This window comes from Chelmon rostratus, chromosome 2 (assembly GCF_017976325.1).
Source record: "Chelmon rostratus isolate fCheRos1 chromosome 2, fCheRos1.pri, whole genome shotgun sequence".
NCBI lineage: Eukaryota > Metazoa > Chordata > Actinopteri > Chaetodontiformes > Chaetodontidae > Chelmon > Chelmon rostratus.
The window spans coordinates 17,758,470-17,772,959 of NC_055659.1; the positions used below are offsets into that span (position 1 = coordinate 17,758,470).

The 14,490-nt window shown below is 41.2% G+C and overlaps 1 protein-coding gene across 1 annotated transcript; it reads left to right on the plus strand.

The window, feature by feature from the left end:
• Positions 1-691: 691 nt before the first annotated feature.
• Positions 692-7,711, plus strand: c1galt1b (core 1 synthase, glycoprotein-N-acetylgalactosamine 3-beta-galactosyltransferase, 1b). The gene is made up of 3 exons (XM_041957883.1): positions 692-1,639; positions 3,817-4,481; positions 4,601-7,711. Exons 1-3 carry the CDS (start codon positions 1,414-1,416, stop codon positions 4,910-4,912), a joined length of 1,203 nt encoding a protein of 400 aa, XP_041813817.1. The 5' UTR covers positions 692-1,413; the 3' UTR covers positions 4,913-7,711.
• Positions 7,712-14,490: the final 6,779 nt, after the last annotated feature.

The following is a 14,490-nucleotide window of genomic DNA, read 5'->3' on the forward strand; positions in this document are numbered from 1 at the left end:
TAACACAGCTGTGGTGCGTTTGTAATGTCAGAGAGAAACACCTGCATGCAGCTGCTGTAAAACGAGAATACAGCCTGAAAGCGTGAAGAGTAGCGTGATTGTATTTGATGTGACGGGATGGAGTCCAGCAGCAGGGTCCGTTAGATGCTTCGTTCATTTGATATTTGCAAGCATTATGATTATTTTGCTTGTACGATACTTTTAAGTTGAAAGTGGGCGGAAGCTATCGATCCTATTCTGAGTATGAATTTAAAAGCGATATTGGCGCTGCAAATGTTTATTAATGTAATCATACTTTTCACATGTATTTTAAGAGTTGCTAGTAAAAAATGTGACTGAAACTAGGGCATCAGCTGTTGGAAAAAGACGAAAGTGTCGATCAGATTTTGACAAGTGAGATGTACTGACCACACACAAACGCGTTACGCTATCAAAACGTGTGCCCGAGTGTTATAGGTCACATATTGGGTTACAGCGATCAAAATTTGTGAAGCCTGCCTTAATACTAAATAATTAAAATACGGTATGTGGTGAAAGCATAATAACAATGCTTGTTAATCGGGTCACATACTCTGCTGCAGCACCTGTATGTTTCTTAGCAGGAGGAGACGCGCGCGTGCTCAGCAAACACTGCGCTTTTCTTTTGAAATACTTGACCGGAAATAACTTTTTCTGGACGGAAGGCAGCAGTCAGATAAGTTAGATGTGTAATAGTTTATGTCGCGCTGGGGAACAATTTTATATTTGCGTTTTAGTTGTTCGTTGTTTTCATTCAACTGCTAGGCTTATCAGTGAGCTGAGTCCGTCAGCAGTAGTCAACTAACGTTTCCGTCAGCTGTGTTGACACGACAGGAAGGATCGCTAACTTAGCACTGAAGTTAACGTTAGCAGTGGCGATCAAATAACGGTCTAGCCATTTGGCTAACACCAGTTGTCCCACACCCAGGCCAGGAGCCAGAGATTAAAGACGGCCTCTGTAATTACTTGTTTTCTATCCGGGAGATTGTTTAGCTAACGTTAGCGTTTTGGTTTGCGCGCTCGCTGTTTTGCCACGATAACAGCAACATTTTATTGTGGGCTAGCTCAGCTAAGTTGTCGCTCAGAGGGAAAAACAAGGCAACGGTACGTCGTGGCCGAAACTGGCGCAGCTTTCGCTTTTCAAAGTTGACGCTTCCCGTTATGATGAAGTAGCTGCGGAATAATACAGCTGCTATGGTGTCTGTGTTAGCGCTGGTGAGTAAACCACACCTTAAACGGGGAGTGACACTTAACACGGCCAACACGGCGAGGACCTAAAGTTTTCAGCTCGCTGCAGGGGCCACTGTAGTGAAATTTGAGTCCATGCTGTCTCTCTCCGTGCTTTATTCAACACCTGCCAAGTTGAACGACTGACGGTGAGACACCTGGTCCAGCATGAAGGCCCTCGGATCCAGATTCTCCTTCTATGCGGGTTTCGTGGTGGGAACCTTCACACTGTACGTGTTCCTGCGGCAGGTGTGGTTTGAGAGACGTCTGTCATCGCAGCAGGCCACCAGCCTCGACAAACTTCGTGACTACCAGCAACAGCTTGAGGAAGAAGAGAAGATATGGAAGAAGGAGAGGTCTGCTCTTTTCAACCTGAAGCACCCTCATCATACAGGTGAGCCATATGGCGGCTTTGTGTCCAACAGATGTTCATGTAGACTCATTTAGAGAGACATTCTTCAATACTGTGTCCTGAACTCGGTGAAACGCCACCACGTTTTTCACCAAACCTTATTGAATCACTAGATCAGGTTCATCTTCCTTGCACGTGTGATCCTGGCCCTTATAGTGGGGCAGTGCATCTGTCCCTCTTAGACACTGCATTTGGTGATGATCTATGGTCTGATTCTAATACATATAGCTTCGATTTCACATGAATCAGTGTTTTTTTTAATTCTACATACATTTATGTTTGAAAGTATGACATTTGACTGACAGAATTTAGTGGAGATTTTCTCACTTTCTGTTTCAAGTATTACGACGGAAGCACCCTCACCGACAAGCTCACTGGTGCAGTACATGACAGACGGTGGTATAGTTCTTTTAGTCTTTAATCAAATATGCCTTCACAGGGAGTGACTTCAAGCTTCAGTCAAGTTGAACTAGTTTTCAGTCCTACCTGGATGATGCAGGAAGGCTGGCAGATATTTTGCAGATCAGAAGATGTACTGCATGCAGTAACAAGGCACTTGTTCAACTACTATTTGTTATGTGTTTATGTTTTTAATTGAACTGATATGACTGATGTGATGTCCTGTGAAATTTGGTATTAGAGTCCCTTGTGCCACATACCTAAAAACTGACCCTACACGGATGTACAGTCTTTTCTTCACTGACGTATCAGACTATAAGGGTACCGGTACAGGCTTATTTTCAACATCCAATTTTACATATTTTAGTTTAGAATTCTTACATCCTCGTAACTTAAGGATAAGGATATACTATTTCAGAGTTTTTGTGAGTATCAGGAATACATTGATCAGATTTACTCAATTTAGGAGTGTGTCTTTCCCGAAGGACCTGCTTTGTCCTCACCTGTTGTTATTTGGCTGTCGCATGCTTTATGGTTGTGTGTCATGGTCAGGTGTAGCCATTTGTATTTCAAATCCTGACTGTCAGTGTGTTTACTGGGTTACATTCGGCTTTCTTCAGTAACTTGAGTTTCTTAAAAGTCATCTAAAGGAGAGCCCCGGCTCTGTTATCAGGGGAGGGGGATTATGCAAACCTGATTTTACCAATACTGCTCTCCTGGCGAATGCTGCTTTCTCCATGGTGTGTTTGGGTAAGCAGGTTTCTAATCAGCTATTTACAGATGCTCATGTGCATGACAAAAGACTGCAGACAGGAAAAGTAAGAGCTGAGCAATAAATGAGAGGAGAGGTCATTACACTGAGTGACACATCCTTGGACACACACATCCACACACACACACCCAAAGGGGAAAAAAACGGGGAATAGCTTCTCTTATCACTCATACAGTTATAAGTAGCCAGTTTCCACTGCTGACTGTGTGACTGACACTTTCAGACACATAATGCTGTGAAGGAAAGCTCTGCTCTGTCCGTCTGTCCTCTCTGCATCATCAGTCTGCTCCAACACAGACACACACGGTATAAGTGTTGTCTATCACCACTTCAGTCAAAATAAGTTAAAACGTGGTTTCAAAATAAGATGAGAAATCTGATTACTTAAATGCTTTACAGTAACAAGGTTACCACAGCGCACGTGATTATCTCCTAACCTGGTTTTTCTGAGCAATCTGTTTACTTTAGTGTTTGTTAAGGCTCTGTATGTGTACTCTGTTTGGTACTGAAAGTGCACTGGAGCGCAGGGTGTTGTTATTTGCCCAAACTTTATTTTTGACGACTGTCTTCTTGAATGTGGTTTGAATCTGTAGCTAAACTTACGACTAATGTCTTAATATTGATACGTATCGATTAAGGTTAATATTCCCATCCAGTATTTTTCTATGTAGAGGGGATGTTGAACAGAGTACAATGAATACTTGGCAATAGTATAAAATGAATCTTTTAAAAAAGGCATTTTCCTCCAAGTGTGCTGGTTCCCGTTGGTCTATTTTATACACTCCTGCCCATATTTTATTATGCTTTTAATTTTTAACGATCCACTTGAGTACCTGGAACTGGATTTTTTTTAATGTTGGATTTTATTCTCCAATAGCACCAGTGGTTGCAGAGGCACCAGAAACACCCCTGTTTGTATTCTCTTTTTTCAGTTTAAAAATGGATCATTGTCAAAATGTGATGTTTAATGTTTACATCTCCTTACCAGGTGAGGATGGCCGCATGGCTGATGAACTATACAAAAAGGTGCGTATTCTTTGCTGGGTGATGACTGGACCAAAAAACCTGGAGAAGAAGGCTCGGCATGTGAAGTCCACATGGAGTCGCCATTGCAATGTTGTGGTCTTCATGAGCTCTGTGGAGGACCCTGACTTCCCCACGGTGGGCTTAGGTACAAAGGAGGGTCGGGACCAACTATACTGGAAAACGATCCGGGCCTTTCATTATGCCTATGAGCATCACGCCCACGAGGCCGATTGGTTCCTCAAGGCAGACGATGACACCTACGTAATCGTAGACAACCTGCGATGGGTCCTTGCGAACCACACGCCAGAGGAGCCGATTTACTTTGGCCGAAGATTCAAGCCCTACACCAAGCAGGGCTACATGAGTGGCGGTGCTGGCTACGTGTTGAGCAAAGAGGCTCTGCGGCGGTTTGTTGAAGGATTTAAAAACAAACTGTGCACTCACACTACCTCTGTAGAGGACCTTGCAATGGGGCAGTGCATGGAGAAAGTTGGGGTGCTGGCAGGGGACTCCAGAGACAGTGTGCACAGGGAGACATTTCACCCATTTGTGCCGGAGCAGCACCTCACTGCCAAGTTCCCCAAGAGCTTCTGGTACTGGAGTTACTGCTACTACCCCATCTCAGAGGCAAGTGTTGCCGATATTGTGAAATTTCTGTTTACTCTTGTATATCTGGTATGAAGCAACCTCAGCAGATTAATGCACTGCTAGATTTACTGCAAATCTGATGCTTTGTTTTTCCACAGGGTCCAAACTGCTGCTCGGATGTGTCGGTGTCCTTCCACTATGTAGATGCTTCACACATGTATTTATTGGAGTATTACACCTATCACCTGCGTGCCTTTGGCTACAGATACCGTTACCAGCCCCCGGTTCCACTCGGCTACAGTATTGAGCAGTCCAGTTCCTGGGATGCTGCAGAAGGAAAAAAAGAGTCGGTTTCTCAGGACAAAGTGCAGGGAGAGGGTGATGATCTGTCCAGGACTGACAAGAGACAGGATGCAGATCCCCCTCCTGCAGCTGGTAAAGACCCTCCTGCTGCTCCAGTGGGAAAATAACTGTCGGACTGTGAAGGTGTGTGACGGGAACTGATCATTAGGTAGGAGCAATGTGTGTTTGGAGTGTTCGCTTATACATTCTGATAATCTTGGCTCATATTTCTACAAAAGTAGAGAAACGGTCCACTTTGATTAGAAGTGTCCCCACATATAAGTGTGTAGCCTGAGGATTCTCCAGCTGAATGACTGCTACCAGTGTGAACTGTGACTGCAAGACTGGTCCTCAGGCTGAGAGGTGATTTATGACTTTTACCCTTGTTTTCAGGTTTGTTGGGTGGTTTTTACAACCGTGCGTCTTCTTTTAAAGTCGGGAACAGTGTCGGCTTCATTCATTTGAAAACTAATTTTTAATCCATGTCAACCTAGTATGGGAACAGAGTGTTTTCCAGAGCCACTTAAATTTAATTTGGCCCACCAAACCTTGATCTACCACTCTGTGCAGCAAAGTAGTTCTTGACTTGCTGGACTTGTTTGACTTCATTTCACACATAGATAACTATGTGCCTTGGAGACCAGTGAGACCCAATCTGTGTCTTGAGCCGATCAAACAGCTGACAGATTTTTTTTTTTATTATTTTTTATTTTTAAAATGTGAAAGCATTCAAGATGCACTGCAGCTGGATTCAAATCTGAAGGGCCCCCAAGGTCATCGTGAATTAAATTCAATTTAAATCAGTGCTTCATCTTGTGCATTCAAAGACTCCCTGTCAATAAGTGACAGAAGGATTTGTTTTATATATACTGTCATTACCGCCTCCCAAACTTGATTCTGGCTGCATTCAAAAGCATTTTCACAATTAATGCAAGTGTAATGTTTAGGTCCATGTTCTGTGTAGGAATAAATGATTTTTGTTTAGGCTTGTACTGTGGTAGCTCTAAAAAGATTTTATTTTAACAATTAGAGTTTAATGATTATTTCGATTACTGATTAATGCACAGATTTTTTTTTTTTGATTGATAGATTAATCATTTGGTCTATGAAATAAGGTGAAAATACTCAGTGCTTTTCATAATGTTAATTACATTGTGTAGGTGTTGCTGGTTACTATGAAAGTGCAACAAAAGTATTTTTGCCCCAGAGATGTTTGAAAAACTCTGATGTCAACATTCAGCAAAATAAGTGTGATTATATTTTAGCCATGATCTTGCAGCCTTAATCAAGTGTTAGTGAAATGGAGAAAGGCAAATACGTCATACCTACATCCTTCCCAAAACTCAACATCTTTAAAAGAAACAAAACAGATAGTACAGATATGAGGTTAACTTGGTTGGAAAGCATTGTTCAGATGCCGTCATATTTTTCTGTGGCTAATAGAGATACATTGATGTGGCCGTGATGCTTTAAGCGATGAGTCTAAATTTGTACAATCCAGCCAAAGACTTCCACCAGGGGTGATAGCACACTGAAGACCAACCAATCATTATCGATGTAGTTGTGGTGTTGGCGATGGTGCAGTGAATCTTGATGCTTCTCATTCCCTTTTAGAACCGGTGTGTGTGTGTTCAGTTAAGGGCAAACATTCAGGATGTTTAGCTGCTCTCTAGCTTTTTGTTCATCTGATCTAGATCCGCCTTCGGTGGCGAGGCACACCTTGAGCTGAATGAGGAAGCACTTACACTCCAACCCATCCCTGGCGCACACTTATCTACCTGTGCTTCCTGAAACAGGCACTGGATACACACAGTTCCCCTCAGCGTTCCCCAGTGGACCCATTAGCTTGTGCCTTGTAAATTGAGATTGTATGAGCCATCAGCTGCACATATGACTTTGCACTGTGACATCATCATAAGTATAATTTTTTGAATCCCTCCAACATAATGAGTAGGGCCTTTGGGCAAGCCAGTGGATGACTTATCCATGACAGCTTCTTCTTCTGTTTTTCTTTTGTTTTGTTTTTAATAAGCGAACATTTTTCTCTTACACAATTTTAGTTTCCACAATGTTGTGTTATTTCAAATTCTGAGCGGGCCAGGCCTTTTCTTTTGTAGTTGGTACATTGTGTGTATTTAAAAGTATTCATAACAGTTCCTTTATTACTTTGTAACCAAACACAATTAATTTTGTGGCAGATGCAGTAATGACCAAATACAGAAAATGGCTTCAGGAGTCAGGCAGGATTCATAGATGATTCAAGCAGAATATGTTTATATGACAGTTGCATGCACTTTGAGTGTTATAAGTGCTGTTTTTTCTTTTTAACCACTTAAACATTTTATTCTCCTTCAAGGTTAAAAATGTATGAGGTAATTAATGCCTATCCAAATGCCTTTTTGTAAGTGTTTACACTCGGTTCCTCCTGTACATGAGCACAGCGCATGTTCCGTTAATTTTTTTTTTTTCTATTAAAAATGGAAAAGTCCAGTTTAAACCAAATCAGCATGTTTTACATAATGGCTTCTTTGGTAATTAATGAACTTGTTTGACTTCCAGTGAATTAACAGTCTTTGAACATTTCAGTAGCGAAGGACTGCTGTGCAGATTCTGACTGATCAGTGGATCATGAGGGCTCAAACACTTTGTTGATAACCACCACCGCTGGTTTCTGGTGCCAGTGATACAACACATCAAGTCCTCGACAATCTACTCCCAACATTCAAATTTTGTCAAAGGGGAAAAGTGTACAGAACTGTATTTATATTTAAAATGTATTTATGTTGGTATTGATGTCTTAATTGAGTCGATACACTTCAGCGTGTAAATGAGTTTGTGTGAGTGTCTGAGCACACGTGATCAGTGTGCAGGATCGTTTCCAGTGAATGGTACTTTAATCACTATAAATAAATGCATATTTTATTGTACATCTGTTTTACATTTGTTGAGATGATATTACATGATATTGTTGCATCAGAACGTTTTCCAGTGGCAGTAGAATAGCATTCATGCGTGGTTAATATGGATTTTTCACCTCTCTGCGGTTAAATAACTTTGCGACATTGTCCTCTGTTGATCCAGCAGCTGTGAGCATTTATTGTCCCTGTGAGAGACTGAAGGTTTTACAGCCTGTGTTGAGGTTGTGGAGGCGTGACGTCTCCACTACGGGAAGCGTTGAGACCTGAATAGAGAGGACAAGGTTAGGAAAAGCTTGAGCCACAAAAATTATTATCATTGTTATTTTTAATCTCAGGGAGGATATGGGTCAAGTCTCTTACCTCTTCCCTGCATGATTGTTGAGCCGGCTTCTCTTTGTCTGTGTATACTCCTCGGCACACGGACAAGCCATTCCTGCTCCAGAAAAACAGGTTCTAACTTACCTGCGCTCTGTGAGTGAGTCAGCAGTCAGGCCAGTTCGAGTCATTAACTTTTACTACACTTCCTTATTTTCCTTAACTTTTTACATATATGCAACATTTTAAGAAAGTTAAGTAACACCATTGTGAAAATGCAAATTATTGCATGTGGTCATGTTGTGACTTTTAGAGCAGGCTTAAGCTACTTTGCATTGAAAATAATTGGCAACACTGCAGCCAGTCACTGTAGACCACGGCTACAAGTGAAAGATGGACAAATATGCGGAACTGTGAATACCAAACAACAAATTGGCTTCATATCCAGACCGGACTAAACACATTATTGCTTGGCAAAATATCAGCAGGCAGATGCAGCCAGCAGATTTGTTGCAAAAACACTTTGTTGCACAAAAAAAATATTAATAAATAAATTGCAGTGTTACATGTAGGTTTGCAACTGCAGTAATGGTGGCTCATCTAAAACCAAGTTGTTGTTTTTTTTACTCTGTGTTGTCCTGCTTAGTACATATCTTGGTTACAGTTGTGTAATAACTACATTTGGGGATATTCATCAAAAATGCCAATTTTTGTTCATTTATATCGACCTCAAATTGGTCAAGTATTGGTCCGGCTGTGACGTTGGGACACATGCACATTAGGGACACTCATATGAGGCTCATAAACTTCAAGTATAATATCCATATATTATATATCGATTTTATGACTTGCTGAGTTCAGTGTTGCTAGAATCACTCACTTGTTCTCCGTCCCAGCAGAGCAGCGAGGACATGATCCACGTGTCCTGCATAAGATGGACATAAAATGTTTTACAATGCCACGAAGCTACAGGCGAGGTCATTACAGCAAAATATAAGATGCTTTCTAACTTTTTCTTGACATCGTGGTGTTTCTGTGACCTGCTATAAGAGTTTGGGGTTAGATGAGCTCCAGTGTCAGTGAGGGAGAGTAGGACGAGGTGATTCCTGAATGACTCACTGTTTGGCTGAGCGGCGCTTCTCCTCCCCATTAGGCTCACGAAGCTGTCATAGTCGATGTCACCAAATCTCTTCAGCTCTGCATCTCCGCTAACGCAGCACTCTGGCGTAGCCTGAAAGACAAAAAAATGTCGTTTGTTAGCCTGTTACAGCGACCTGGAGGATCAGGCCATAACTCACTTGACTTGGTAAATATCATGTAAGTGTATAGTCTCACCTCTGTCAGCAATCTGTAGGGCTCTTCCTTACACCAAGACCTCGCAGGAAACAGGGCGAGGATGAGTAAAAGGACCAGTGAAGCACGAGTGCTGCAGTTTGAAGTTCTCTCCATCACTGAAATGTGAATCAGTACATCAGAGTTCAAGCAGACAGTTTTTGTCCAAGCAGACATGTGTCCCTGTGGCAAAGCATTTGACTGTGTACAAACGTATTTTGTGCCCAATCTTAGTTAACAAAAAACAAAAAACCCAAGCTTTATTTTCTTATGTTTTAGCAAAAGCTGTGACTTTTTAGATTTAGTGTCACATAATCCGAGGGTTCAGATACCTTGACATTCATTGTTCTGGGCATTTTCAACTTTTCTGCTTTCTTGCTGCTTTTTCGGGGTTTCAAACAATCGTGCTTTGCTTCGTCTTCTCAGCTCTTCAGCTCACAAAAAAGCTACCTCAGCTCTCAGCTCTCCTCTCACACACTGCGCTCTTATCTAAGTGGCAGTTTTAAAGTTGTTGAACTATGAACTTCAGAGGTGAGGGAGTGCCTCTCAATCCTTTATTAACTTGCATGTGAAGTGATACCTGACATTTACGGCTGAACACAGACAATTTTTAACATGAATTTTACACACACACACACATTAAGAGAACTCCATATCTGAAAATGCCCTGCAGCAATCACAGCCTCTTCTTCAACATGTTTGTCTGTTAATTCTCTTAAATTGAATCTGTCTATCCTGTATGGACTAATAACCACACTTTGAAAATGCTTTTGTTGGTCTGTAAACTATGGAAACACTTCTTAATAAGGGAACCTGTGAATTAATTCAAAGTCATGGTGACAAAATGCGCTTATGATTCATCCTGCATTGATTCATTATGGTGCCTTAGTTCTGCATTGATTAACTACGTGTTTTATAGCCTTATTATGAATCTAAAGTTCAACAGGTTTCCTAATTTTTTCCTTATAAGTTTCTCGGAAAGAACTTATTAGGCAATGATTTAAATCTAAAATGTATTAAATTGATCAGCTCACAATAAATGAATTCCAGGTCAGCAGAACATGCAAAAATGAGCAGTTTGACAGCAAGCATGCAATATAAGTTTATTAATACAGATAAATGATGAATATAGAAGTCCTTGGGTTTACACAATACAGTTCTTTCAGAGAAATCCCTAGAAATCAATTATTCCTTCACTAAACAAAAAGGGTCTCAGGGTTTTAGCACCCAACTACTCAGTTCTTAAGCCGACAGGATACTTCCAACAAATTATTAAAAAGCAATAAAATGTCCCAACATAAATCACAACATTCTCATGCTGACATAGCCTCAGAGACTGTAGTCTCAAACAGTGTGTTAGAAAGAAATCTGCTCTTGATGAATACTGATGCAGGCAGTAACTGAGTTCATTAGTAAGGTTAAACACTGTAACACAGTAGAGAGGAGTTTTTGTAATGGAGATTAGAAACCAGCCCTGACAATCAATCAGTTCATTCCTTCATCCAACAAACCACCTCAGTATTATCAAAGATTACAGAAAGCAGGCTGGTACAGTGTGTTTACTACGTCTCTGAGTAAACAGAGCAACCTACCGTGATGTCATTATGCTCCTTCATGGCAATAATGTACAGCAAATAAATGAAAATAACCTGAAAGTCTTACCTGTGAACAGTTTAATCTTGATCTGATCCAGCAGTGTAAACCAGGGATCTGTTCAGCAGTTTACTCGGTATTAACGGAGCTCAGTGTCGACTCAAATTATGGCTTTCCGCTCAGCAGCCTCTCTACCTCAATTATTATAGTCCTTGAGCTCATTTGTAATCCAATTAGAGCTCCACCCGCTACCCAAACCCCCATCCCACCGCGACGCACACACACTTTGAAGCATCTTTCTCCTCTGTCTTTTTTGAATAACTGAAAAAGTTGTTTTTTGATGCAGTCCTAATAAGCCAATTGAGGAAAATAAAAATGTTGTGCAATATTTTCACCTGTGGTTATTTAATGAAATAAGCTTTAAAATTGCTTATGATTGCTGTGAATCTGAACTATAGGGTGTGTGTGTGCGTGCATGCGTGTGTGAGATCTGGAAACGGCGCACGCCCTGCGACCAAACGGATATTGCTGTTTTGTCTACACTGTCATTGACTGGTGTGTGAGCGCAGAGAGCCAAACAACTCCCACGTTCTCTGAATCAATGACCACTCAAATGACAAGCGGAAGCCTTCGGACTGACCCGTTCCTTCCACGCGCAACAAGTCAAAAGTCTGATTACACCCACCTGGAACTCATGAGGTCACATCTGAGCAGCCACCAGCCCTGCACACACAGTGCTAACCCATGCTTTTTTTGTGGCTCATTAAGTGAAACAGTTTTTGTTTGTGAACATTTAATCCTTCAATGTTTTCTTCCTCGCTTATCAAATAAACAATTTCTAAATTGTATTAGAAAAACTGTTTTTCCATTGCATCTGAGGTTGGGCACACACACACACGAGCTTACTTGCATTAAAACCATAATGACACACTTAATTTCAGATTGCCTGATTGACTTCAAGCTTTGCATTTTGTTCGGAAACTGTGTGCACGCTGTGGCTGAAGTGTTCAGGAGCCACCTGGCACTGCACTTGGTCACGCCGGAGGTTTTGAGCAGAGAAGGGATGTAGATCCTGTAGTCGCAGTTAAAAACAACCTTATATGACTCTGTTTATCCTGCTTTATCGCCTGTTAGTCTTACAGCTGCACTTAAGTGTTACTTTGCAGAATAAAGTGAGAGTGAAAAACATGTAATGAGCTCATCACTTTTAATGCTTTCTCACATTTGAACCAGCCAGTTGGGAGCTACGACATTAAAGTAGTTCTTGGAATTGTGCATATTTGCTTTCTGGGTGAGTTACATGAGAAGATTGCTCTCATGTTTGCACTTTAAATATGAAGCTACTGCCAGCAGCTGGTTAGCTAAGCTCAAAGACTGGAAACAGCAGGAAACAGCTAGCCTGTCTTCAAAGGTAACAAGAGCTGCCTACCAGCACCTCTAAAGCTCAGTCATAAACATTTTATATCTTCATTTTTTAATCAGTATATAAAGAGGGAAGTGCAAAAGAACAAATTGCTCTGTTACAGGTGTGTCAAACTGTTTATTGGCCATGCACAGTAATTTCCTGGAGACTCCCTGGTTGCCTGGCAAATGTTTCCAGCCAAGAAATATATAAAATAAATAACAATATTAATAAGTAAATAAATAAAAACAACGACTTGCTACGTTGCAGGGGGAAAATGTTATGAAGGTGGAGAACTTCTTGTTTATGTTGGAGCCCATGCTCAAGTGGGAAGTAAGAAATATATGTTTAGTTCACACTTTGCATAAATGCAGCATATCAGAAACCCTACAAGAATGAACTGTTGCAGACAGAGGCACACAGATGACGAGCAAGCCCCTGGAACAAGTGCTGATTGGTTTATCACAATTAAAATCAAGAACTATATGGTGTGTGTGTGTGTGTGTGTGCGTGTGTGTGTGTGTGTGTGTGTGCTTAGTTCTTAACCCCAGGAGAATGAATCAGTCACGCCTGATTAACACCTCTAAAGGTCTTTGGATCACTTTCTCATATCACGCGCAACACATCTAATCATCTGGAAGATGAGTTACCTTGAAATGTGAAGCGTGCGCTCGTGTTTGTACAAGACGTCTCTCCTCCTCACTCCAGGACAAACTTGACAAACTGGTTTTAACATTCCTGACAGTGTGTTGGTGACTGAAGTTAACAAGGCAGCTTCCAGGTGCAACTAGCAGGGGTTCACCTGCAGCAGTCCGTCAACCAAGGGGGGTTTTCAGTGTTGATTAATAATGATGATAATTAATAATTCAATAATTTGTGAGATAACAAGAAGATATTTTATCATCGCAGCAGCCAAAGTAAAGGGAAAAAATATGAATAAAAGAAATGTTATGAAGTAACCAAACAATAAAATAATATTGAATCTGGGCCAAAAACCCTCAATCTGTCGACAGCTGAAGTTCCTCAGCTGTAAGAGGAATTCTTCCAGCTGTTCTGGAGCTTTTGATCATGTCACATGACCTTCCTCAGGAGATGGAGCTGCCCAGTTGTCATGAAGTGCAGATGCTTTCAGATTTTCTTTTTTTGGTCACTTTAAGGTCTCATCCGTGTTGGTTTATAAACTGAGACTGTAACCATAGCAACTATCTTAGAGTAAAACCAAGTTGGACTTTCAGCCAGTCCAGCCAGGAATAATCTTGAGATTTTGCGATCACTAATTGAAGTTCCTAACTTCTCTAATCAAAGAGGCCATGGGTTTGACTGTCAGGACAGCAGAGGGCTGGAATATAATGGTTGCATGGAAGAACTGCACAGCATGTGTGATGGAAATCATTTCAGTCCTGTGTGAGGGAAGAGGCTAAATTCTGGTTTTGATTCAAACTAAATTTTCGTTTCGTGCTGAAAATGTTTTAATTGGTTGGCACCAGTTTGTGAATTTCCAAATATATCACATTTATTGTCTGCTATCCAAGTATTTTTGATTTTCCAGCAAAAACTGTTTTATGTGCAGGATAAACTACGGGCTTGTTTTAAAGAGAAAAACCATGTGACCTAATTCATTCCACTTCTGATTCGGATTCGTATTTTAGAATAACTGCTGTGATAGTGCGAATTAAAGACATTACACCTAAAACATTATGGTGAATATGGCGATGTGTGTTTATATACACAAGACAGACTCAAACATGATAATTGCTCTGGGATTATCAGTGTGATCATGACTCACAATGGTAACTCACGTCAAACGAGTTAATGCTCTGAAGACACAAACCCTGCTGGTTAATCGGACCTCTGCTGTGTGTGGAGCAGCAGCCTGCATCAGCACGTTCTGATCATTTTTGATTGGACTCTGGGGGTTATTCCTATCCATCAGCAAGTGTCAATTCTACTCATTTCCCCACAGATATGGCCGTGTGAACAGTGTTCCAATTAATCATCGTACTTTTTGGATCACACAGCAGGCAGGTGAGGTGTCGTATTTTTCACACAGTTCACTTGATGAAAGCCAGTGGGCTGCTTCCTTATGTCCAGGCTCGGTGAGTGAGAAAGCCGAGAACAAAGAGCATGTTGAGGGCTTCATCACCCG